The sequence below is a fragment of the Arvicanthis niloticus genome, chromosome 16 (assembly GCF_011762505.2).
Source record: "Arvicanthis niloticus isolate mArvNil1 chromosome 16, mArvNil1.pat.X, whole genome shotgun sequence".
In the NCBI taxonomy this organism is placed as follows: domain Eukaryota; kingdom Metazoa; phylum Chordata; class Mammalia; order Rodentia; family Muridae; genus Arvicanthis; species Arvicanthis niloticus.
Window position 1 is genome coordinate 14,446,142 of NC_047673.1, and position 24,554 is coordinate 14,470,695.

At 39.2% G+C, this 24,554-nt stretch overlaps 1 protein-coding gene and 1 pseudogene across 1 annotated transcript in view; both read left to right on the forward strand.

The window, feature by feature from the left end:
- The first annotated feature begins 672 nt into the window (after positions 1 to 672).
- LOC117721704 (non-histone chromosomal protein HMG-14 pseudogene) lies at positions 673 to 1,184 on the forward strand (annotated as a pseudogene).
- A 1,363-nt stretch (positions 1,185 to 2,547) lies between these two features.
- The window catches only part of LOC117721705 (phosphatidylinositol 3,4,5-trisphosphate 3-phosphatase TPTE2-like), a 70,739-nt gene continuing 48,732 nt past the window's right edge, over positions 2,548 to 24,554 (forward strand). The window contains exons 1-5 of the mRNA XM_034520503.2: positions 2,548 to 2,630; positions 2,944 to 2,991; positions 12,079 to 12,144; positions 19,438 to 19,488; positions 21,312 to 21,473. Coding sequence (XP_034376394.1) covers positions 2,548 to 2,630; positions 2,944 to 2,991; positions 12,079 to 12,144; positions 19,438 to 19,488; positions 21,312 to 21,473 — 410 coding nt within the window. The remainder of the gene's footprint in view (positions 2,631 to 2,943; positions 2,992 to 12,078; positions 12,145 to 19,437; positions 19,489 to 21,311; positions 21,474 to 24,554) is intronic.

The following is a 24,554-nucleotide window of genomic DNA, read 5'->3' on the forward strand; positions in this document are numbered from 1 at the left end:
TTAAAACTCAGGAGTTTAGATGTGGCAAGAAAGCTGTGTACCTATGAAGTGTAGTTGACTTAGAAATAACTGTGCACCAATTGAACTGTTACTCTTTGGAGTTAAAGTTAATCTGAATGCGTTGGTTGCATGTTTTTTGTTTTTGAGATTATGTTATAATTCTCTTGCTTGTTTCTTCCCTTTCCCTCCTCCAAACCCTCCCATATGCCCTCCCCACTCTCCTTCAAATTCATGGCCTCTTCTTTTATTATTATAGTGTCCATATATATGTATGTATATGCATATATATTCCTAAATATAACTTGCTGAGTCTTTATAATGTTACCTGTATGTATGTTTTTGGGGCTGACCTTTTGACACTGGACAATCAATTGGTGTGCTCTTCCCCGAGGCAGACAGACCACCTCTCTCTGTCTCAGCTTTCCTCAGCTGCCTCTGAGATAGAAATTAGTGATTTTATATGCATATTCAAAAAAATCGGCTAACATATAATGACAGTAAATATAGTTATTTTATTCCCCCAAATGTAATTATATTTTACACATATGCACTTTTTACTGACTATGTACTTTTTAATAATTTAGACTATATACAAATGATTCATCATTATTCAACCTTGAAGAAGCTTTGAGCAACAGGTGAGTGAACTGAATTAAAAACAAATACCCTGCAGTTTGTGTGGTGGCACTAGGCAATGCAGCCCCGTGACAGATCCAGCATCTCACCTGTCTCCCACCCCGCATCAAGATGCCCAAGAGGAAGGTTAGGGGATGGAGCATTGATGGAGCCCAAGCTCTGCTCGCTGCTCCGCAAGGCTGTCGGCCAAGCCCGCCCCTGCCAAGGTGGATGGGAAGCCAGAAAAGGCCACAGGAAAGGATAAATCATCAGACAAAAAGGGCAGGCAAAAGGGAAGATGGGAGCGAAGGGCAGACAGGCGGAAGTGGCAGACCAGCAAACCACACATCTGCCTGCAGAAAATGGAGACGGAAAACCAGAGTCCAACCTCCAAAGAAGAGAAAGAAGCCAAGTCCGACCAAGCATCCATCATGTCTGTCAATGGCCCCCGCCTTCCTTCTGGTAGTTGGTTGAATATTTTTATCAACTATTTTGTAAATGCGAATTTTTTACTAGCTCTAAAAATATTTTTACAAGGTGAGGGAATCCCACCTCATCCCATTTTTTAAAGTGTAAATGTTTTTTTTTTTTTTTTTAAAGAGGTTAAATCATTCGCTAGTGGTTTATTTTTTGGTACAACCAGAAAATAGCAGGAGAGGCTGCGACTGTCTCGGAGGCCACCATAACATTCTGTAGAGGGGCTAGTTTTATATCCTAGAGTATGAAGTGTACTAAATGGCAGTTTGGAGTCTCAGTCATGCATTGGTGTCTGGAATATTTTCAGTTATATCTGGTCCCGTGTTTCAAGTAGAACCATTTCCTAAGGAAACCACTCCTTGGTCCTTGCCCTGTCAGCACTGTGGTGTCCTGGTCATGACAGTCCGTTTTCCTAACAGTTGTTGATAATGTGCTATGAAAGACGGACATTTTGAGTCTGTTCTGCGTGTGGCATAAAATTGCGAGTCGGTGGGACTGAGGATTGTAAGCATTTAGTTGTTACGTGAGGTCTTGAGGAAACAACTTGCCAAGTTTGAGGCTGGAACATCACAGGGATAAATTCAAAGAGAAATGATATGTAGCTCTTCATTGGGTACATGAACATAATACATGGTTCTTCAGAGTTTGGGTACACGTGTTAAGAATTGGAATGCCTGTGTACTCTATTCCCCATGACCAATAAAATCTCAGTTGTGAAATAGTAAAAAAAAAAAAAACTATCCATGTGTATGCTTACATATATACACATGTAAATATGTATATGTTCGTATACATATCTACAAGCTTCTAGCAACATGTATGTTTTCGTATATGTATGTATATATATTTTTCATATAAACATTTATATAAATGCATATATTTCATATACATATATGTATACACATACATATATGTATGTATGTATGTATGTATGTATATGAAATCACACACAAACTCCATAAAAACCATGGAAGAAGTTGAGATTTGACAAAACTGCTTCAAGAACATCTTTAACATGAAAAGCCTTTAGAACTGTTTCTAACCAGTCTCATTGTAGGATTCGTAGTTGACTGAAATTATTTTCAACCAAACTGAGGAAGAAATGATGCAGACAATCTGTCACTTTAAGCAGTGGCCAATCCCTTAGGAAGCACTCAGAGTTCCTTTAAGACACTAGACTAGTATGATTTAAGAAAGGAGAGGATCTGATTGGGAGAAATGAAGGAACAGAGAGAGACAGAGAGGAGATGCAGACAGAGACAGAGAGAAATAGAGACAGAGAGACACAGAGAGGGGAGACAGAGAAAGACAGAGACACAGAGGGGGGAGAAAGGGAGGGAGAGAAGGAGAGAGGGGGAGGAGAGACCCAGTGTTCCAGACCTCCCCTGTAACTCTGCAGAGAGCTCTCTGTCAGGACAGCAGGTACCTGGCTCTAATTCATGCAGGGAAGACAGCATGATTGGTGGAAGGAATGTTGTGCTGAAGGCTCTTGATAATCGCAAATTGAGACGAGAAGGCAGTTTCTGTGTCACCTGCAGGTGAAATCTGAGAGAATACAACGGAGACAGACTATTATACTTTGAGATTAAAGTAACCATGGCTTCTCTTGGATTCTTCTCCACTTTTACACATTGAAGATCTGAGTGCACAGAAAAGGCTAATAGTCACTAATGTTATGTCAAGCTTAACAGTAAAAATGAAACTGTGTCAGTCTGGAGTTACTTTTATAGGACTACCCATCGTGATCACTCGAAGCAACATTTGTATGGGAAATGATGTATCACATTCTAAATAACACAACTCTAAGCTATGGTTACATCTTGTCTTACTGTGTCTGTTCTTGTCCTTCAGCTCAAGCCTGTATGAACTGAATTCCTTGAGTGATATATCGAAACAAGTGTAAGTTATACATTAACATGTAGATAGATATGTGTGTGTGCATGTGTGAGTATATATGTGTGTGTGCATATGTGCTTGCATACACATGTACACACAGGCTGATATCCATGTTATTCATTGCCAAAAGCATCCATACTGTCACAAGTTCCCTTTAAAACTGTTTCTAATGTCCTCTCACAGATATCCTTTGTCTTTTGAATCGTGTAGAAAAAGAGAACAAACCATAGAGAAAAGTCTCCTCACTTCTGTTATTCCTCCCCTTTGGTTCCTATGCAAAGCAGTCTACTCACAACTCGAAGGGATCCTCTTTATAGCCAGGAAGAGGCAGCAATGGGCTGGGAGCAGAGGTGACCAAAGCGTATTTAGAAGGGGACTAGGAGACCCTGGATCTTTCCCTCACCCATCTCCAGAGCTCTGCCAAGGTGGTTCTGATGCTCCAGACGTCAGGTTTCCTTGGATGGAAGCTTTGCCTCAGAACTTGCTCAGCATGTGCAAGGCCTTGTATTCATCCCTAGCACTGTAAAAAGTAAATAAATATATATGAACACATATTAACACAGACATCTGAACTCACACATTTACACAGAGGAAGGCGAACAAAGGACTGGTCAGGATGACCACAAGTACATACATGACTCTCTACTTTTGATAGGACTGAAGAATTTGCTATAAAAAAAAATGGAGAAAGAGAGAGAGAGAGAGAGAGAGAGAGAGAGAGAGAGCATTTGTGTGCAATTTCCAGAGAAAATGGCATATTTAACTTCAAACAACAGGTTTAGATAACATTTTTAGATAACATTTTTAACTTATAAATTGAAATTTTTAACTAATTTTTGCAACAGAAGTCTAGGAAGTCATGTGGTGCCCCTTTCCCCCCCATACTTTATTTTTGTTGGATATTTTATTTATTTACATTTCAAACGTTATCCCTTTTTCAAGTTTCCCCTATCCCATCTCCCCTGCATCTATGAGAGTGCTCTCCCACCCACCCATCCTCTCCCACCTCACCGCCCTGGCGTCCCCACACTTCCCTTTAGCCCCTTACTAGTATTCCATCTGAACTGAAAAGACTATCACTACGTAGGCTCACCGTCACTACAAATTTAGGCCACCAAGGGAATTAATAATACACGCTTACATGTACATACATGTTTACCTACACATAAACATCTGCTCTCGCATGCTACCCCCACCCCTCTCTGATAGATTAACATAACATTCATGGGATAGCAAGGCTCCAACACCCTAATGTATTCTCATGTAAACTTTTCCCAGTAAGCTTTGCCCTTTGAATAAAGGTGACGAAGGAATAGGTTATCTCTATTTTTATAAACAGAGAAATAGAAGCTGCTCCATCTGTAATCTCTTACCTGTGTTATGTTCTCAGAGCTGACTACTTGGTGTTGGATAACTGGTTGGTGTGCTCTCCCCTGGGAAAGACTGTTTCTCCCACTTCCGGTGTTCCTTCCTTGCCTGTTGCTCTTCGTCTAGGGCTGAGGCCTCATGGGCCTTCTCCCTTCCATGTCAGCACGTCTGTTGGTTTGTCTTTGTTCTGGTCTTGCCTAGGCAGCCGCGTGGCTAGGACTCCATGAGTATAGCTTTGACAATTCTAGGAGACTTATTATGAATTGAATTTAGCATCCTGGATAGACTCACCAATTATTATGAAATATATTATAATTCCATTACATATAATGTATACTGTATATATTCAGCACATAACATATATAATATATAAGTATATATTATATTAACCCAAACTCACAAACACGGTAAACTTTAGATTTAGATATTCACTCTCGGAGAATCCTTGGAAATATAGTTTCCTTGATAATGTCTTCAAATTTCTATTGTAAAAGTTTCTGTTATGGAACAGTCTTTATTTAGAACTAAGTAGAAAAAGGAATAAATCAGAAAGGGTGTTTTTTGTCTCCTGAAGTTTGTCCCCTTCATTGACCAGGGGAGAAAGGAACTCTATTTAAAACCAGAAGACAGTCCTTGGCAGGCAGCAGAGGAACCTTCAGCAGAGAGGAATGGATTCAATCCATATAATGGAGCCTCAGGCTCCAGAAATATGGCACCGTGTACCTCCAAATGCACATGCCCATCTTATTTTGATTGAAGCCCCTGGCTTGTGCCATTGCCTGCCTTGGTTAAAAGCAGAGAAAACAACTATCTAGGATGCTGCTGAAAGGGCACAGCTGACAGGAGGACTTGAGAAGGACAGACTGACACAATAAAGAATGATTCATATCTAGAAGTTGCAGCTGAATTTGAAATTTATTCATCAAATGCTTTCACTTAGTATGACTAAGTTAATAGGGAATTGAACTGAAAGACTTTACAGAGTTAAGATATCTGTAAAATGGGCTAAGGAGATGGCTCAATGGTTAGAGTACTTGCTGTTCTTTCAGAGGGCCTGAGATCAGATCCTAGCACTCACATTGGGTAGCTCTCACTCACCTGCAATTCCAATTCCAGCAGATTCTACCCCTTCCTACAGCCTCTACAGGCCCTGCACACATACAGATAAACAGTAAGAAATCTTTATAAAATATATCCATTGTAGACATAAAAGCTTATATTTATGCCTTTTATTGAAAACAGACTTTTTTTCTTAATGTAATTTATCCTGATTATGGTGTTCTCCTGACACATCTACTCCTTCCCTGCTGTCCATTCCTCCCAGTTCCTCCCCAAATCCCCCTCAGTCCAGATCCAAACCCCTTCTATCTCATTATTTAAATAAAAAAGGTTTCTAAGGGAAACAATAAAACAAAAATTGACACCTCAGAATAAGACAAAAACAAACAGAAGGAAGAGAGCCAAAGAAAAGGCACAAGAAATAAATTTAGACACAGAGACCCACTCATTAGCACACTTAAAATTTTCATCAGAAGACAAAACTTGAAGCCATAATGTATACATAAAGGGCCTATAGCATAAAAAGAGAGCATGGTGTTATGAGATAAGGAGTCTCCAAAGACGATACTGGGCTCGTTCTCCATTGTCATCTACCACTGGACATGCTGCCCACACGTAAGAGTCACTTGCTTCCTCAGTGAGACGTCTTGGAAGAAAACTAAATTTTCATTAGAAAGTGGTGAGCAGATAGCTTCTGGATTAGTGATAGGCACACGTCCACTTCTTCCTTCAGCTCTAGGTCCCCAACTGGTATAGACTAGTACAGGCCCTGTGCATGCTGCACCAGTCTCTGTGAGTTTATGCGTATTAATCCTGTTGATTTAGAAGGCCTTCCTCAAATGCTTAGTGTCCCCCATCCCCTCCGGCTCCTATAACTTCTCCACCTCCTCTTCTGCAATTTCCATAGCTCTAAGGGGATGAATTTAATGGAAACATCCCTTTTAGAGCTAAATGTTTCAAGGTCTCTTACTCTCTACATATATCTCTCTGTGGGTCTCTGTATTTGTTCCGATCTCCTGCAGGAAAAAACTTCTCTGATGATGGCTGAGCAAGGCACGGTTCTATGACTATAGCAGACTGTCATTAGGAATCATTGTATTGCTATATTCTTTTGTAGAACAGTTGTATTTGGTTTTGCCCATGGTCCCTGAGCTATCTTGTACTTGGTCACCCAAGCAGTTTTGGGTATGGGTCCCATCTTATGAGTGGGCCGTAAGTCATATCAGATAGATGTTGGTTACCCCCCACAAGCTTTGCATCACTGTTGCCTTCACATATTTTACAGGCAGGACATCATTGTAAGTCAAAATGTTTGCATATGGGTTGGTGCTTACATTTCTCCTTTGGTAGAGTGCTGGCATACAGAGACACTGGCATACAGGGTGGGAGGCTCTGTGTAGGCACCAACTTGACTTTTCTGTGTTCAATGAGTTTTGTAGGTGTTGTCTTCAGCAATAGGGTCTTGTTGTCAGTTTGTGGCTTGTAGGAAGAATATATAAAAGTTTTCAAATAGCAGACTTCCATGTAGGTAAATGTTAGCCAGTCTATAGTTTGTAGAATAATTTAAGTGAATTTCAGCCAGAAAGTTGAATCTTGAAAACTGCATGGCATCTGACTATATGGTTTTTTTTTTTAAATCTCGTCTAGCCTTGTCCAGAAAGAATCTACTTTACTACGTGGTAAAGAAGCTGCCAGTGAACTGTGAGATGTACTAAAATGTTAACAAAATGCACTAGTAGTTAATAATGGAAATTATATAGATTGAAATGTGTGCTGTGTGAAGGTTCACAGAAATACATAGAGCAGATGTAACCTTATGTATACACACAGGAGCAGAGATACATACAGCAGATGTAACCTTATACACATACATAGAAGCAGAGAGAGAGAGAGAGAGAGAGAGAGAGAGAGAGAGAGAGAGAGAGAGAGAGAGACTAAGCTTTGGAGGCTTATAGACGTGGTCCTAGCATCTAGATGAGCCCTTCTATCATCTTGGACCAGTTTGGATAAAGGAGGTACATCTCATAGAGCCATACATTTTCTGCCTCCTCGTATGTTTAACATCAGCTAAACTGGTTAGGAGAATTTCCAGTTTTAAATGCTATTACACTGAGTAAACAAAGAGGAGACTCCTGTTTGGAGCGACAAAATACCAGGGAACATTTGGTGGAAAAGAATGTAAATAGTGAACCCTTGACGGTCTGTCACTCTCCAGACCTCAGCTACTAAATGAAGTAGATAACCCAAACCAAAACTATCATATCCTGAAGGACTTTGACTCATGTCTAGGAGACCCTTTCTGGTGTGGTAAAAACAACTAGTGAGGGTAAGACGGTGAGGGGTACTTAGGGCAAGACGGTGAAGGGTACTTAGGGTAAGACGGTGAAGGGGTACTTAGCAAGCAAGACATTAGATGTGATAAGCTAGGTTACCTACTATGCACTAAGTTGGATGCAAACAAAAATCCCACCATAATTTTACACATTAGTTCAGTAGCAAGGGTCTTATTTACTTTTTTATTTTCTTTGCTGTTTGATTTTTGAGTCACCATCTTGCTATACAGTCCAGGCTGAACTTAATATTGTCATCAATGACAATATTAAATTAAGCTCTTGCCTCAGCTTCTCAAAAGCTGGAGTTACAGTGGTCTGTCAAAACATCCAGCAGCTTACCTCTTTAAACAAGACTAAAATATTTATTAAGCTATGAAACATCGTTTGTAGGGAATGTGACTTATTAGACTGCAAACAGTTGAAGCGTGTGAAGTCTTGTTTTATCTCTAGGGCCTTTGCACACACTAGGCAGGTGTGTGACTCTTGAATTACAGCGCTAGTCCTATAGCTGAAAAATCTTAAGGTTCAAAAGGTTTACAGCTTGAATGACAATTATAATCATTAGATTATAATGAACTTGGACTCACTTGAATCACATGGTGTCTTATCTTTTTCTAATCCTTTAGCCGAGTCCCAAGTACACTGAAAACACAGTCATCCGTATCCGCCAACACTGTGTAAGATATAAGTAAATGAATCCTTTCTCTGCCCGTCTCCCCACTGTGTACACCGGTGGATTCTTCCCCGAGTAACACACCGAGTCTGAGGTCAGGACATTTACTATCAGGACTGTGCAAGGGAATGCAGCTCTTTGTGTGCACCCATGTTCTGTCATGCTGGGCTTCTGCAGGGAACATTCTTTGTGCTTTAAATTGTGATACAAAAAAAGAGGAACAAACCAAAGGGGGAACCCTCCTATTCATACTATTCACTCTTAGTTTTCATAGCTAAAACCCACCAAAAATATTAAAATGTCTGTGTATGATAGAATAGTGGAATAGGCCAAGAGTAGAGAAATACCCATTTAGAAGAAAAAAAAGGGAGTGGGTAACAGTGGGAAGAGAACAGAAATGCTCTCAAACAGTAAAAAGAGAAGCTAATACACCATAACTGTATCCTTCACTCTCCCAGATGAGGCTGGTGCCTCAATCTACACCTACAGTTGCCTTGGAAGGACCTTTTGCCTTAGGTTTGCAATAGCTGTCATACCTGAGGGACAAAGAGAAACGACCACAATTTGGGGGGGAAATGCAACAATAGTGTATAGTAAATACACTTGAAAATATCAAAAGAAGGTTTCCAAAGACAGACAGGTACCTAAGAACTACAGTAGGGTCTGGATCAGTAGAGCCTCTGTAAAATGCCAATGATAATCTTTGGAAATTTTGAAAAGTGAGCCTGAAATAAATATGGAGCACAAAAGATCCGAAAGGTCTAAGGCAACGCTAAGCAGAAAGAGCAAAGCTAGGGGCATCCTATAGCACCTGATGCGAAGACATATGACAAAACCGTAGCACATCCCCACAGTAAAGCAGCGTAGAGTCAGCATAAAATAGCACATAGACAAATAGTACACACGCATGCACACACAAAACACAGGGGGGATGCAAATCTAATTTTAAAAAGTTTTAAAGCTTCTGCAGTTTAATAGAAATAATAACGTGAAGAGACAATGTGCAGAATGGTAGGAAATGTTTCTCAACCATTCATTCGACAGACATCAATGCCGAGAATATAGTGAAGACTCAAGAAATATAAAAACTCAACCAGTTTAAACATGACTAACGAGCTGAGACGATATCCCACTCCTTAGCATAGACTTGGAGGAAATAAAGTCTACACATAACAAAGATGTTCATATATCCATGTGTATTACCACACTACTCTCAGTTGTTAGGTGATACATTGAGCCCAGGGGTCTACCAAGAGATGAACGAATCAAGAAAATGTGATACATGGATGAAGTGAAATATTATTAAGCCCCAAAGAATGAAATTCTTTCATTTCCAGTAAGATGAACAGAACCGGTTGACATTGTATAACTGAAGTGACAAAAATTCTGAAAAACAAGTATTGTAACTTCCTTTTATATTGGGGGAAAGCAGCACAGTGGTTACAAGGGGCTGAGGTTCCTGGGCAGTGTGGTGAATGGAGGCTGGGTGGGAACGCTGAGTGCGTTCTGTAACTCCATGTGGAGATACCATAGCAATGCATGTTAGTAAAAATGGCTATAATGGCTATAACCTAAAGTAAATCCAACTGCTAAATACTATTTTTACATTGGAGTTTCTTTCAATACGAAAGGCTAGCACTTAAAACTGTCGTGTTTGGTATGTCAAATTGTAACCCTTTCTATTAAATCATTAAACAAAGAGGTTTATGAATGCCAAACAGTCAATATAACCAGTTTAAACAAAAAGCACGTGGTATCTGACTATATGTTTTTAAAAACTCCTTTAGTACCTCATCTGATTTACTGTCAGAAGAAATCCTGGAAGAACAAATCAACAAATGGTGAGATCTAAAAATATATATTTATATAATATATATATATGTATATATTTATATATATACAGACACACACACGCACACACACAGAGAGATGCATACATTCCACTGTATCTGGATGCACAGACTTGGGGAACTCCTTAGGAGCATAGACAACAATGTGGGTTGATATTATTATAGTCCTCTTACCATGGCATCTGTAGGCACCTTTCTGTGTTAGTTGAAAGTAAGAGAAAATGCTTAGAAGAGGGTGTTTGATTCCTAATCGGCACCCCCAGTGTGACACTGTTAGACTCGGCAGGAGACTCTGCTCCATCTTGGTCCCTGGTCTAGTAGGTTTCTGGGAGAGTTGGGGGAAGGAGTGAGGGGTTTCCACAGTAGGGAGAGGGACTGCACAAGAAGACCAACAGAGTCAATTAACCTGGACCCTCAGAGTGGCTCCCCGAGACTAAACCACCAACCAAAGAGCGAGCATTGGCTGGACTGAGCCCCTCCCCATATGTAGCTGATGCAGCTTCATGTTTGTCCTCCAGCTGGAGTGGGGGTGGCCCCTGACTCTGTGGCCTGCCTGTGCATCCGTTCCCCCTAAAGGGGCTGCCTTGTCTGGTCTCAGTGGGAAAGGATGTGCTTAGTCCTGCTGTGACTTGATGTGCTAAGGTGGGTTGGCACCCAGGGGGCCTCCCCCTTCTCAGAGGAAAAGAGGAAGAGGAGTAATGGGGAGGGGCTATCTGGAGGGGACTGGGAGGAGAGAGGAAGGCTGTGATTGATATGTAAAGTGAATCAGATAGATAGATAGATAGATAGATAGATAGATAGATAGATAGATAGATAAAAATAACGAAAGTGGGGAAGTGTGAGCAAGACAGGAAAAAGCCCTATTTGGACCAAGAAGAAATGTGACACTAAATAGGAAAAAAGTGGAACCCTAGCCAGAAAAGAATTAAATTAATAGACCTTAAACCTGGCCTCCCTTCTGGAGCTGCCCCTCCCCCTCCGGGGCTGCCCCTCTTTCCTCTGCATAATACTAGTGTCTCAAACCCATTCACACAGTGGAGTCCTCGCAGACTTTCACTTAGTTTAATGCTATCTAAGGGCAAGAGAAACTTCTGTGGTCTATGAAAAGCACACAATGGTATAAGGACTTGATCATGAAACCAGAAAGGTCAACATTCACTTCCAGGCTAAATTTTGCAATAAGTGTAACCTCCAAAATGACAACACAGATTGATTTAGATGTAGCAATAAAAAAAAAAAAATGCTTCATGAAGCTACAAGTTGTCTTTGTAGTATACAAGTTTTAATTTTAGGTAATATTAAATACCAGTCTCCAGACAACTGATAGGCATATAAATTTTAAGTGTTTACCAATCTTATAAACTGTAGCATAATTGTGCACATTTCAACCCAAAATAAGTCTTTGAATTCACTCAGTTCTTAGATGAGGGTTTGTAATCTTTAGTACTGACTTTAATTCTGTGGTATCAGTAGTCTAACTACTTTGTTAAAAGATTGATATACTTCATGTTGCAATGATGGTGTCATCAAAGACTGCATATATGTATATGTGTATGTATATACAGAGTATATGTACATATATATGAACCAAGACAAAGTGAGAGACAGACCAGGAGAGAAAAGAGAAACTTGTAGTGTTAAGTCTTGGAATTGTCCCTGGCAGAGTTTTCTGAAAAATGACTCAGTTTTTTTTTCTAAAAAGTCCTATCTCTTAGGTTCAAAGGAGTTCTAGTTCAAATAATTTTTCATATTTCTGTTAAATGTGGCAGACTCTAATAATGTATTTTTGCGTTTGTTGCTGCTAAAGCAAGTTAAACCTGATGTCCAAGTTGTATGATGGTGACGAACTGATTGATATTCGCAAGTCATACTGGTAAGTGAGTTTGGTATTTGAAGAGAGAAAAAGAACATTAATGGATCTCTTTCTTGTCTTTGGGAAAACAGAGCGATTACTGAAGCAAAAAATGATAAGAGAAATGTATAAAATTATCTAATAATAACCAATTGAATTTGTAGACAAGTACCATGTTTGGAAAAACATTTTTGTCCACTAACAAGTAATAGTTTTTCTAGTTTAAAACTGATGTGTCATGGACCGCTCTGCCAAATGTTGGAATCCGAACTGCCAAAAGCTTGGGGACCAAAATTGCTAGAGCCTGCACTGCCCCAAGCTTTGGGGGCTAAATTGTCCCGGCTCATACTGCTGCTCCGGTCTGTGGATCAGGGTTCAGCAAGAGAGAGAGTGAGGGCAGACGCGAAGAATGGAGACCAGACAGGATGTGATTCAGTCCCATTTATTCTCAAGACTCTTCTCTCTTTCCAAGTTTCTTGTTCCTAGTTCAAGTCCCAAGTCTTGAGTTCCTAGTCCCTAGTTCCTAGTCCCTAGTGCCTCCAGGTTCCAAGTTTCCAGTCTCTCTTCTGTCTGCCTCTCACCTTTTATAAGTCTCACTTCTTAAGTCACACCTTTAAGTCACACCTTTAAGTCATGCCTTTAAGTCACACATACCCAAGGGAAAATCCTGGGTATATAAAACAAGATGTTACCAGAGTGTGCTCAGCTGTTGTAGGCTGTTGAAAACAAGTCTCTTGTCAGGGTATATGGCTCAAGATGGCTGCAAGGATGATAGCCGCCTTCTGCTGGCTCCCCACACTGATGTGGTGATTTTATTATAGCATGTCTGTAAAGAGAATTGTAGGATTCTATTTATAGGATTCTATTTATTCTTTAACATTGGTCCTTTCTAATTTTTCCTGGCTATCTTCTGATTTCCAGTTTATAGATTTTTGTCTATGAGAAATGGTAGGTTAGTGAAAGTGAGTGCATTTTGCTGATAAAAGACCTCTTCACACTCACTGAGATTTTATTATTGTACAGATCTAATAGCATGTGTATTTACTCTCCACAACAAAACAGTATGTTCTTAAAATCCCTTGTGTCTGATTATAGGTATATTGAGAATTCTGCTGTTAGATAGCATTGATAGCGTCTATCAGTGCTATAGAGAGTATATACCAGAAATGAGAGTAGCCAGTCACTATGGTAATTTCTTGGTGTTCAGCTATTACATGGAAAACAAAGGGCCACCTAACAAATGCAAATAAGTCTTCCAAGTACCTAGAATTTCCACTTTAAATAACATTTTTAAAAAAATCTTGGATCATTCGTTCCAAAAAGTTCACACTACCACTTTATTAAACTCTGCACATTAGCTAAATATTTTTTCTAGTGGAGTTGTCAGGGATGGAGTAAAATTCAGGCAGATTGAGCAAAGCAAGGATTTCCTTTTTACTCTATTTTTTTTTTTAAAGTAAGCTTTGTTGATATATAAGAGCTTCATATCGCAGGAATCCTGCTGTTCCCCTTTCAACTCCACTTCCACAATGGTTCCTGTGCATTTCCTAGTTTCTGTGGTTACTTCATGTTGTCTTCCCACCTCTGAAGAGTTGAGCTGGGAACTGCAGATGAGAGATAATAAGTAGCAGATAGCTTTCTACGTCTGGGTTGCCTCATTCATTATAATAGTTTCTAGTTACATCCATTTGCCTACAAAATTCATGAAGTCATCATTTTTAATAGCTAAGTAGTATTCCATTGCGTAAATGTACCACATTTTCTGTATCCATTCTTCAGTTGAGGGACATCTGGGTTGTTTCCAACATCTGGCTATTACAAATAAGGCTGCTATGAACATAGTGGAGCACATGTCCTTGTGGTATGACGGGGCATTTTTTTTGGTTATATGCCCAAGAGCGGTATAGCTGGGTCTTTAGGTAGATCTATTTCCAATTTTCTGAGGAACCACCAAATTGATTTCCAGATTGGTTGCACCAGTTTGTACTCCCACCAGCAACGGAGGAGTGTTCTCTTTTCTCCATATCCTCAACAACATTTGTTATCAATTGAGGGTTTGATCTTAGCCATTCTGATTGGTGTAAGGTGGAATCTCAGGGTTGTTTTGGTTTGCATATCCCTGATCACTAAGGACTTTGAACATTTCTTTAAGTGCTTCTCAGCCAGTTGAGATTCCTCAGTTGAGAATTCTTTTTTTAGCTCTGTACCCCATTTTTAAATTGGGTTATTTGGTTTTCTAGAGTTTATCTTCTTGAGTCCTTTATATATTTTGGATATTATCCCTATAGAATATAGGGTTGGTAAAGATCTTTTCCCAATCTGTTGGTTACCATTTTCTCCTATTGACAGTGTGCTTTGCCTTACAGAAGCTTTTCAGTTTCATGAAGCCCAGTTTGTCTATTGTTGATCTTAGAGCCTGTGCTATTGGTGTCCTGTTTAGGAGATTTCCCCCCCCGCCCCCCGTGCAGATGTGTTTGAGACTCTTTGCCACTTTCTCTTCTATTAGATTCATCTTACCTGGTTTTATGTGGAGGTCCTTGTTCTACTTGGACTTGAGCTTTGTACAAAGAAATAAAAATGGATCAATTTGCATTCTTCTACATGCAGACCACCAGTAAGACCAGCACCATTTATTAAAAATGCTTTCTTTTTTCCACCATATGGTTTTGTCTTCTTTGTCAAAGATCAAGTGACCATAGGTGTATGGGTTTATTTCTGGGTCATCAATTCTATTCCATTGATCTACCTTCCTGCCTTTGTACCAATATCATATGTGTTTTTTTTTTTTTTTTTATCACTATTGCTTTGTAGTACAGCTTGAGGTCAAGGATGGTGATTCCCACAGAAGTTCTTTTATTGTTTAAAATTGTTTTCGCTATCCTAGGGGTTTTTGTTATTCCAGATGAAGTTGAGAATTGCTCTTTCTAGTTCTGTGAAGAATTGAGTTGGAATTTTGATGGGGATTGCATTGAATCTGTAGATTGCTTTTGGTAAGATGGCCATTTTTACTATGTTAATCCTACTGATCCACAAGCATGGGAGATTTTTCCATCTTCGGAGGTCTTCTTTGATTTCTTTTTGTTAAATTCCTTCACCTGTTTGATTGTGGTTTCCTGTATTTCTTTAAGGGATTTGTGTGTTTCCTCTTTAAGGGCTTCTGTTTACCTGTGTTCTCCTGTATTTCTTTAAGGAGAATATCTTCTTTATGGTCCTCTATCATCTTCATGAGATGGGATTTTAGGTCAGAATTTTGCTTTTCAGGTATGTTAGGGTATCCAGGGCTTGCTATGGTGGGAGAACTAGGTTCTGATGGTGCCAAGTGGCATTGGTTTTTGTTGCATATGTTCTTATGCTTGCCTCTTGCCATCTGGTTATCTCTGGTGTTAGCTGGCCTTGCTGTCTCTGACTGGAGCCTGTCCCTTTTATGAACATGGTTATGTTGGAGCTCCTCGAGTCAGGCTGTCTCTGGGAGTGGGTGGGGATCTGGACCTCCTGATCTGTGAGCTTGGTCGTGACAGACCTCTTGGGAGTCAAGTAGTCTCTGGGTGTGGGCATGGGGGGTAGGGTGCTGGAGCACCTGATCTGCTCCTGGGCACAGTTGTAAAACAGAAGGATGATGTGGCTTCAGAAGGGTGGATAGGTCCTGAATCCACTGGGCCCTGTGGGTGTTCCAGTTAGGCCAGGTATTGGGGTGGGGTGATATCACAACCTGTGAGCCTGGTTGTGATAGACCCCCTGGGAGTCAAGCTGTCTCTGTATATGGCAGGGGGCATCTGGAGCCCTGGCTCTGCCCCAGGTAGAGTTGTAGGCTGGAAGGAAAATCCAACCCCCTTAGTTTTCAAGATAGGGATTCACTGTGTAGCCCTGGCACTCGATTTGTAGACCAGGCTGGCCTTGAACTCACAGAAATCTACCTGTCTCTGTCTCCCAAGTGCTAGGATTACAGGTACCTGTCACCACACCTGGCCAGAGCATTTCATTTTTATGAGGTATTCCACTTGATAATTCGGTCCTAAATTGCTTGGCAAATGGAGTTCTTTTCAGAAATGTCTTTCCTACAGTTATATCTTGTAGGGAACTGCCAGTGTTTTCTTCTAGCAGTTCTAGTGTTTCAGATTTCAACTGAGGTCTTTGATTCACTTGCATCTAAGTTTCGGGTATGGTGATAGATATAGCTCTGATTTCATTCTTCCGCATAGGGACGTCCAGATTTATACCTTGAGGTCTAAAATGGCAGTCCCTCCAGTATTATTATTTTTGCTCACGATTACTTTGGATATTTCTGGTTTCATATGAATTTTAGGATTTTTCCCCTATTTTCATGAGGAATGAGATAAAGATTTTGAGTTAGATTGAATTGAATCTTTAAATTGCTTTTGGTAGGATGGTCATTTCACGATATCAGTGCTACTGATTCATGAACATGGGATATGTTTCCATTTTCTTTTTTTTTTTTAAAAGACTTTATTTACATATGTGAGTACACTGTCGCTGTCTTCAGTTACACCAGAAGAGGGAATCGGATCCAACTACAGACGATTGTGAGCTGCCATGTGGTTGCTGGGAACTGAACTCAGGACCTCTGGAAGAGCAGTCAGTGCTCTGAACCACTGAGCCATCTCTCCAGCCCCATATTTCCATTTTCTGGGGACTTTCTCAATCACTTTCTTCAGATATTTTAAAGTTTTTTTTTTTTTTTTTTTTGTAGAAGTCTTTCACCTCCTTGGTTGGGTTTATTCTAAGTTATTTTATTGTCTTTCATACTGTTGTCAATCAGGGTGTGTTGTTGATCTCTTTATATGTTTGTCCTGATGTATCGAAAGGTTTTGTAAGCTGATTGTGTACTGTACCCCTTTGCTGAAACTGATATTATTTCTAGAGGTTTTCTGGTGAAATTTTGGGATCTCTTATGTACAATACACTATCATCTGCAACTAAGAATGAGTTGACTTTTCTGGTCTGTAGACCTATAATTTCCTTCTCTTCCATTATTGATTTAGCTAGTGCTTCTGACTGTATACTATGAGGATGACTGGCAGCCCTGTCACATCCTGGTTTTACTGAGATTGCTTTGTGGTTTTCTACATTTAGGACAATGTAGCTGTGGGTTTGTCATATATAACCTTTAATATGTTAAGGTGCATCACCTCCAGGTCTACTTTCTCTAGGGCTTTTATCCTGAAGTGTGTTGGATTTTTTTGCCAACGGCTGTGTTTTACCTCTCTTGAAATAATCATATGCCTTTTCTCAAGTTACTTATATGTTTTACTATGTTTACTGGCTTACGTATATTGAACCAATATACATAATATTCACATATTTACATATGTAAAACTAGGATTTACATAGGTTTCTAGGATTAATCCAACTTTACCATGGAGAATGAATTTCTAAATATGTGTTTTTACTCAGTGTGCTAGTATTTTACTGAGGACTTTTGTATCTCTGTTTATTAGGAATGTCTATCTGTCATTTTGCTGTGTCTTTACCTTCTTTGGGTAGAAGAAAGATACTGGCTTTACAAAAAGAGTTTGGGAGTACTTCTTCAGTTTGTATTTGTAAAAAGAAATCCATTATTTTGTTGCTAGGACACCGAGGTCTATTTATTGAAGACCAGCCTCGACAGGTCAGGGGAAACTGAGGCAAGGGCATAAAGTCAGTGATTGATCATTCAATAGACTTTTCTCTGAGGGAGCTTGATTATCTGGGGCATTCACTCCCTGTGAGCAGTGAGAGACTCTGAACTCTTAGGAGGCCAGCAAGAAGAACATACACACAAACCACATACATACATACATACATACATATAAACCACACACACATGTACACACTTGGTGGATGAATCAAGCTAAAAAAAAACTTTACACATACATACACACATATATACATACACACATATACATACATACATACATACATACACATACATATATGTGAGGTTATTTGAGCTCTATTTTTTACCTTAGCCTTTTTAGACCACCTAAGACAAAATTTTCTATGTAAGAAACAGATTACTTCATAGCTACAAGTTATGTACTCTCTGTAAACAATCGCCACAAGAACTTATTCTTCGAAAACAGATTAAAATCATTACACATAAGGAAATTACAAGAGGAATATTGATTATACATTCTTCTTTTGAAAGTCATTCCCAACTAAACATTTTCCATCTTTCACTCTCCCCACAAGTTCATCATAACCCCAAAGCAACAATTCTTTTGTTATTGATTGACAGTTTAAGCAAGCCAAGTCTATAGTTGCAAGTTTTCCCCTGTGCTTAGCTGACAATAATTTATAGTTATCAAGAAACAGATCTTGAAAAACCAAAAAAAAAAAAGAAGAAGAAGAAACAGATCATCTATCTTGCATCTTATTTTTGAAGTCTTGTTCAGCTAAACTGCCCAATCATCTCTTCTCTATTCTTATTCTCAGAATACATTTCTTTGCTCTTTGTTCATAACCCGGTCTTTTCATGGTTCACACCAAATCCTGTGGTCATATCCCTAGATCACAAGATTAAGGAACTCAGACCCAACCTAGAACGAAATGTTTTCTTTGCTTATTAACTTGTCCCAAGTCTTCTTTTGTCTTCCAAGTACAAGCACAGTTGTAAAGCACAAAGGCTCACTGTCCTCTTTTTCTAACCTATGCGACCCTCACTATTCTACAAGGGAGGGACACATTCTACCCTTAATTCTAACTTTATTGTGGCTTTCTGGCAAAACAAATCATCTCCTCAAACTTAATCAATGCCGTAACTTCCTAAAACTAAGTCATGTCTGGCATTCTATAAAATTATTAATTCATCTAACCAATATTGTTTTTTGAGAATTGATCTTCATATTGATATATAGGGAAACTGCCTAATAGAGTGGGCTGTCTTCAGAAAGCTCACTGCAGCTCCACCTGTATAGCATCAGCCATCTCTCCAAGGCTGGTGATTTGCCCAAGATCCTAGTTTGCTAATGGAAGAGCAGACATTGGAATATTTCTCGCCTAAGCACTCTTTTCCATCCCCATGGCATGGTGCTTTATTTGATTAGTCTCTAGCTCAATGTTCCCTTAAAGTTGGAGCTGGAACTTTACACACAGAAGATAAGTTACTAAATATCCAACACATGGTGGTTTATTTACATATATTCTAGATAGGAACAAAAATGTAAACATTTTAGTTAGTAGCACAGAACATTTGATATGCAACCGATGAGAACTTTTATTTAAAATTTATACTTATAAAGGGCTTTCATTTTGCTAAGTTTATAACATGATGGGGAAGCGTGTGTGTGATTGATTTAGTTTTACTAACTTTTATAGGAACACAATTGAGAAATTCGTGCACATCCTTGTGTCCTCGGTTGCCTTCAGGTATGTGAATGAATAGAAATGGAAGCAATTAAATATCTATGACATTTAATTTTAAAAGTTTAATGAGAAAGGACCTCCAGAAACCAAGACGGAGCAAAGTAAAAGGATGTCCATTGTCAATATGTTGCTAATTAGATCATGAATGCATTTAATGTGGTCTAATCTATCTTAGAAGTTTGGTTAAAACTGAACATTACAAAGTACAAAGAAGCCGGGAGGTGGTGGCACACACCTTTAATCCCAGCACTTGGGAGGCAGAGGCAGGCGGATTTCTGAGTTGGAGGCCAGCCTGGTCTACAGAGTGAGTTCCAGGACAGCCAGGGCTACACAGAGAAACCCTGTCTCTAAAAAAAAAAAAAAAAAAAAAAAAAAAAAACAAAAAAAAAAAAACAAAGAAATAACCTTTGCTCAAAACTAAATTGTGCCATATTAATATTTTCTTACTCAGAAATATAAAAATAATGAAGCATGTATTCTTTAAGTATAAATCCTGTAATTATAAGCTAAATCTTCTGTGCACTCAAAATTACTCAATTCCAGAACTATTTAACTTAGATTTCTTTTCTACATGTTGACTCAGATTTATATAATGTAACTGCTTCCTTTAAAATTAATATTGTATGTGTGTATAATGTTTTACCTATTTGTGTAGGCATGTGTACATGTATTTGCAGGTATGTGTATCTCTGTCATGTGTAACTATGTGTGTATGTGTGTCTCTGTGTGTATATGTTTGTATGTGTGTGTAGTGTGTATTTGTGTATGTATGTCTTTGTGTGTGTGTGTGTATGTGTGTGTGTGTATGTGTGTGTATATGTATGTATGTGTGTATGTGTCTGTGATATAAGGCCACAGATCAACATCAGGTATCTTTAGTCTCTTGTCATTTTGTTCTTTTTAAATAGGGCTTCTCATTGTACGTGGTGCTCACTAATTAAGCTAGGTTGACTGGCCAGTGAGCGCCACGGATCCTTCTGTTTCTGCCTCCCTAGAACTGGGCTTGCAGGCGTGGCAGTGCTCCAAACTTCACATAGAGGCTGAGGATGGACCTCAGGCTTCAAACTCAAATGACAGGTGTTTTACTACTGAGCTATCTTGCTAATTCCAAAACTAATAATATTTCAATTGACTTTTTAGTCATTAAAGAAAAACATTTTAAAGTTGAATTGATTCATCTTTGTAGTTTAGGAAAATAATTAATTTATAAGGAGGGTTTTTTTTTTTTTAAACTATGGAAGAAAAGGGTTAAGGATACTTAAGAATACAAGTAATCCTGCAAATATTTATGGGATGGAATTCTTTCTCATGTGTCCACCCTGTTTACAGGACCCATGAGTATAATTAATCAGGCATTTTTTGAAAATTTCACTGAGAAAAACTAACTGGTTACAGTGTTTTTAGAAGGGAATATATTACTCATCTTTATCCCTTTTTGTGCTAAAGTCTTAAATATATTTGGGTAAATGTGATTTAAGTTATTATGAGACATTTGTAAAAACTCCTTATGGATTCCGAGCATTAAAGTTCATAGCAAGAAGCTTGTGACTTTAATTCAGACTTGTTGTTCAGGCTTGGAGTACTGAATCACATCCCTGCCACAGACAGTGGGGAGGGAGGGGCTTGGTGCAAACTTTATCTTCTAGCCACTACTTTTAGTGAGTGAAAACTGAACATTTTCCTAAAGATTCTAAAGCAACATTGTTTTTTCTCCCATAGGACAATTTAGGTCTAAATAAGAACTTTGGAAACATCTGACCATTGGCTTTAATATTGTGTAACTATATGGAGGTAACACCTCCACTCTATTTATTTATTTCTTTTAGACTATTTGGAATTTTCCTGATCATTCTGGATGTATTTCTTGTGGTTATCGATCTACGTGTCTCTGAAAACAAAATTTATGTTTCTTTGGGATATCGTTCCATTTCTTTAGCCATTGCTTTATTTTTCCTCGTGGATGTTCTTCTTCGAGTGTATGTAGAAGGGTAGGTGTGATTCTGTTTTGTTTAAGCATAAGCCATTTCTGTAGTGATAAAAGAAGCATTCTATAAGAACTGTCAGATCAGCTCAAACAATGGGTCTTTCTTCATCAAAATAATTCTCCCTGTAGGTATGTGCCACAGAAAAAGCAATAACCTAAAACCAGTTTTATGTAGAGTGTCTTTATCACTACTATCATTGTGCCTATATTTATAATTTATTGCAGACGATTCTACAATTGCTAAAATTCAAAAGAGCTTCAAGGATGCGGCAGGCAATGACTGTGTGTATGTGTACATGAGTAAAAGAGACATGTATGCGATACACAAGTTCTTCTGACTTGATTTGAATTCCAAATAAGATTTGATGACACATTAAAGAATACATCATAAATAATTCATAGTTCAATGAAAATAAAAGCTTTAATTATAGTGCAGAAGAGTCCAGAGGCATGTTCTTCCCAATAATGACATTTACAGTAAAACAGGCATTGACCTCTGCTTACAGGTTTTGCAAGCAGATGAGTGGGGGAGTCACACCTTGAGGCTGGGTTGCTCTGGGAGTCAGGGATGTGTTCTCCAGCTTCACTTCACTCTCAGGACTTCCCAGAGTGCAGCTTTTCTACTGTCCTAAGATTTCTTTTTATCTTCGTGTCCTTTTTTTGAGCTAAGGACATTATCTACTGCCCAGTTTCTTCTTGTCTAGAGAAGGCTTTCTCAACATCTTCTTCAGTGATTTAGCCATTGGTAAGGTGACTGTGCTTCTATGAAATCCTCAGCCATATTCCTCTCAGGAACACTAATGAAACTCAGACCACAAAACAGACTCAAAAGTAGAAGGGTGCCAGGTGGGAGGAGGAAGGCATTAGCAGGAGGCAGAAACAAGAGAGGGTAATGGAGGTGAATATGGTCAAATATTTTACTCACTTGTATTAGAAGTTAAAATGAAGCCTATAATTTGTATAATTTACAAGTGCCAATAAAAGCATAAAGAAACCCCTTAACACATTGAAAAAGATCAAGCTAAAAGTAGATGCTATCTCAGAATCAGAAGAAACTTTCTCTAGGAGACCAATGCTCATGTCTGAAGAAAGAGAGTCTGTTTCTGCCCTAAGTAGACCATATCAATCAGTTCATCGAAACCCCGGGATGCATAAAAAACCAGATCCTGAGTCTAAAAGAGCTGAGCCCTCTCCATCCGTGGAATCCTTTTGTACACTCTCTCAATCACAGTTCCTCTAAGTTCCATATTCAGCTTAATTTGCTCACCAGCAATGCACAGTATCTCACATCCCTACCTACGTAGGAGAAGGCAGTGGTTGCCTCTTGTTCGATGGTTTAGTCCTACTTCTTACTTATCAAGTATGAATTGCTATCTTGACAGATATAGATAGATAGATAGATAGATAGATAGTAAATAGGTTTGGCCCCAGTAGACTCATGTGTTTGAATGCTTGGCCTACAGGGAGCAGCACTACTAGCAGGTGTGGCCTTGTTGGGGTAGGTGTGCCATGATGGAAGTGGGCTTTGAAGTCTCATATATGAACTCAAGCTACAACCAGTGCAGAAGGTAGTCTCCTCCCAGGTGCCTGCAGATTAAGATGTAAAACTCTCAACTCCTCCAGCCACACATCCATGTCCACATTGCCATGCTTCCTGCAATGATGATAATGGACTAAATCTCTGAAACTGTAGTGTTGCCTTGATCGTCTTGGCCCTTCACATCAGTGAAATCCTAACTAAGACAGAAGTTGGTACCAGGAGTGGGTGTTGCTGTGATAGGCCTGACCACGTTGGGGTCTTTTTGTTATTGGTGTTGGTGGTGTTGGTGGTAGGTATTTTTGTTTAGTTGGTTGGTTTTGGTTTTTTGGAGGAAAGTGTATTTGGGGAGTTCGGATTTAGAAAGCAGTAGAATGCTTTAAGTGGGGCATAATGGGCCATCCTAGTAGGAATATGGAAGACATTGGTGGTGAGGGTGAGTTGAGCTCTGGGGCCTTGCTCAAGAGGTTTTAGAGAAGAATTTTAGAATGTTGCATAGAAACCATTTTTGTGATGTTTGGGTGAGGATTGTGACTGTTCTTTGTGCTTATCTGAAGAGTCTGCCTGAGGCTAAAGTGAAAAGATTCAGATTCATTGTATTTAGGAAAAAAATCTCAAAGCAGTCTAGCATAGACTCTGCCTGTGGTTCATTTATGTTTTGATCAAGCATAGCAAGCTTAGAAAGGAAAAAAATACAAAAACATACAAAAAGATACAAAAAGGAACACCAAGAAGCAACATGGAGCTGAGTCCTGTATTGAAGGAGATAACCGTATTAAGTGAGTGGTGACCTCAGGACAAGGTTCCACCCAGCTAAGCTTCCATCTTGTGAAAAGGCTGTTGGACATTGCCAAGTATTCCAAATTTACTATGTGTTTGTGGTTGTTTGGGGGTAGTTATATCATGTTAGGCATTATTATGACCTGTTTATTGTTTTTATTTGGACATAAGGAGACATAATTGTGTGTTGAGTTGACATAGAACAGATTGTGATGGCTATTCTCAGTTGTCAACTTGACTATATCTGAAATGAACTACAATCTAGAAATGGAGGGCACACTGTGCTCTGGATCTTGAGGCAGGAAGACAACACACCTTTAATCAAGATCTTAAGGGATAGTGGCCATGTTTATAATGAAAAGGAATTAAAGAAAAGCTTAGGTCAGGGCATGGTGGTACATGCCTTTAATCCCAGCACTCAGGAGACAGATCTCCGAGTTCAAAGTCAGTCCACAGAGAATGTTCTGACACAGCCAAGCTTAGGCAGTAAAGGAAACTATAAAAACAGAAAGCTGGTGCAAATATAATAGAATGAAATGGTCATGTTTCAGGCCCAGCAAGCAACAGAACGTGGCAGTTTAGGCCACATGGCTCTGGCTTTAGACTCAAGAATAGGGTTACTGGGACAACTAATGTTGGTTATCTGGAGCTAAGAAATTAGCAGGGATTTAGAAGAAACCAGCATCACTGAGGGTAAACATCTTCTGGGAAGTGTTTTCTGAGACCACAAAGAAGCTGTATTCCTGAAATAGCCAAGATTGTAGCTCT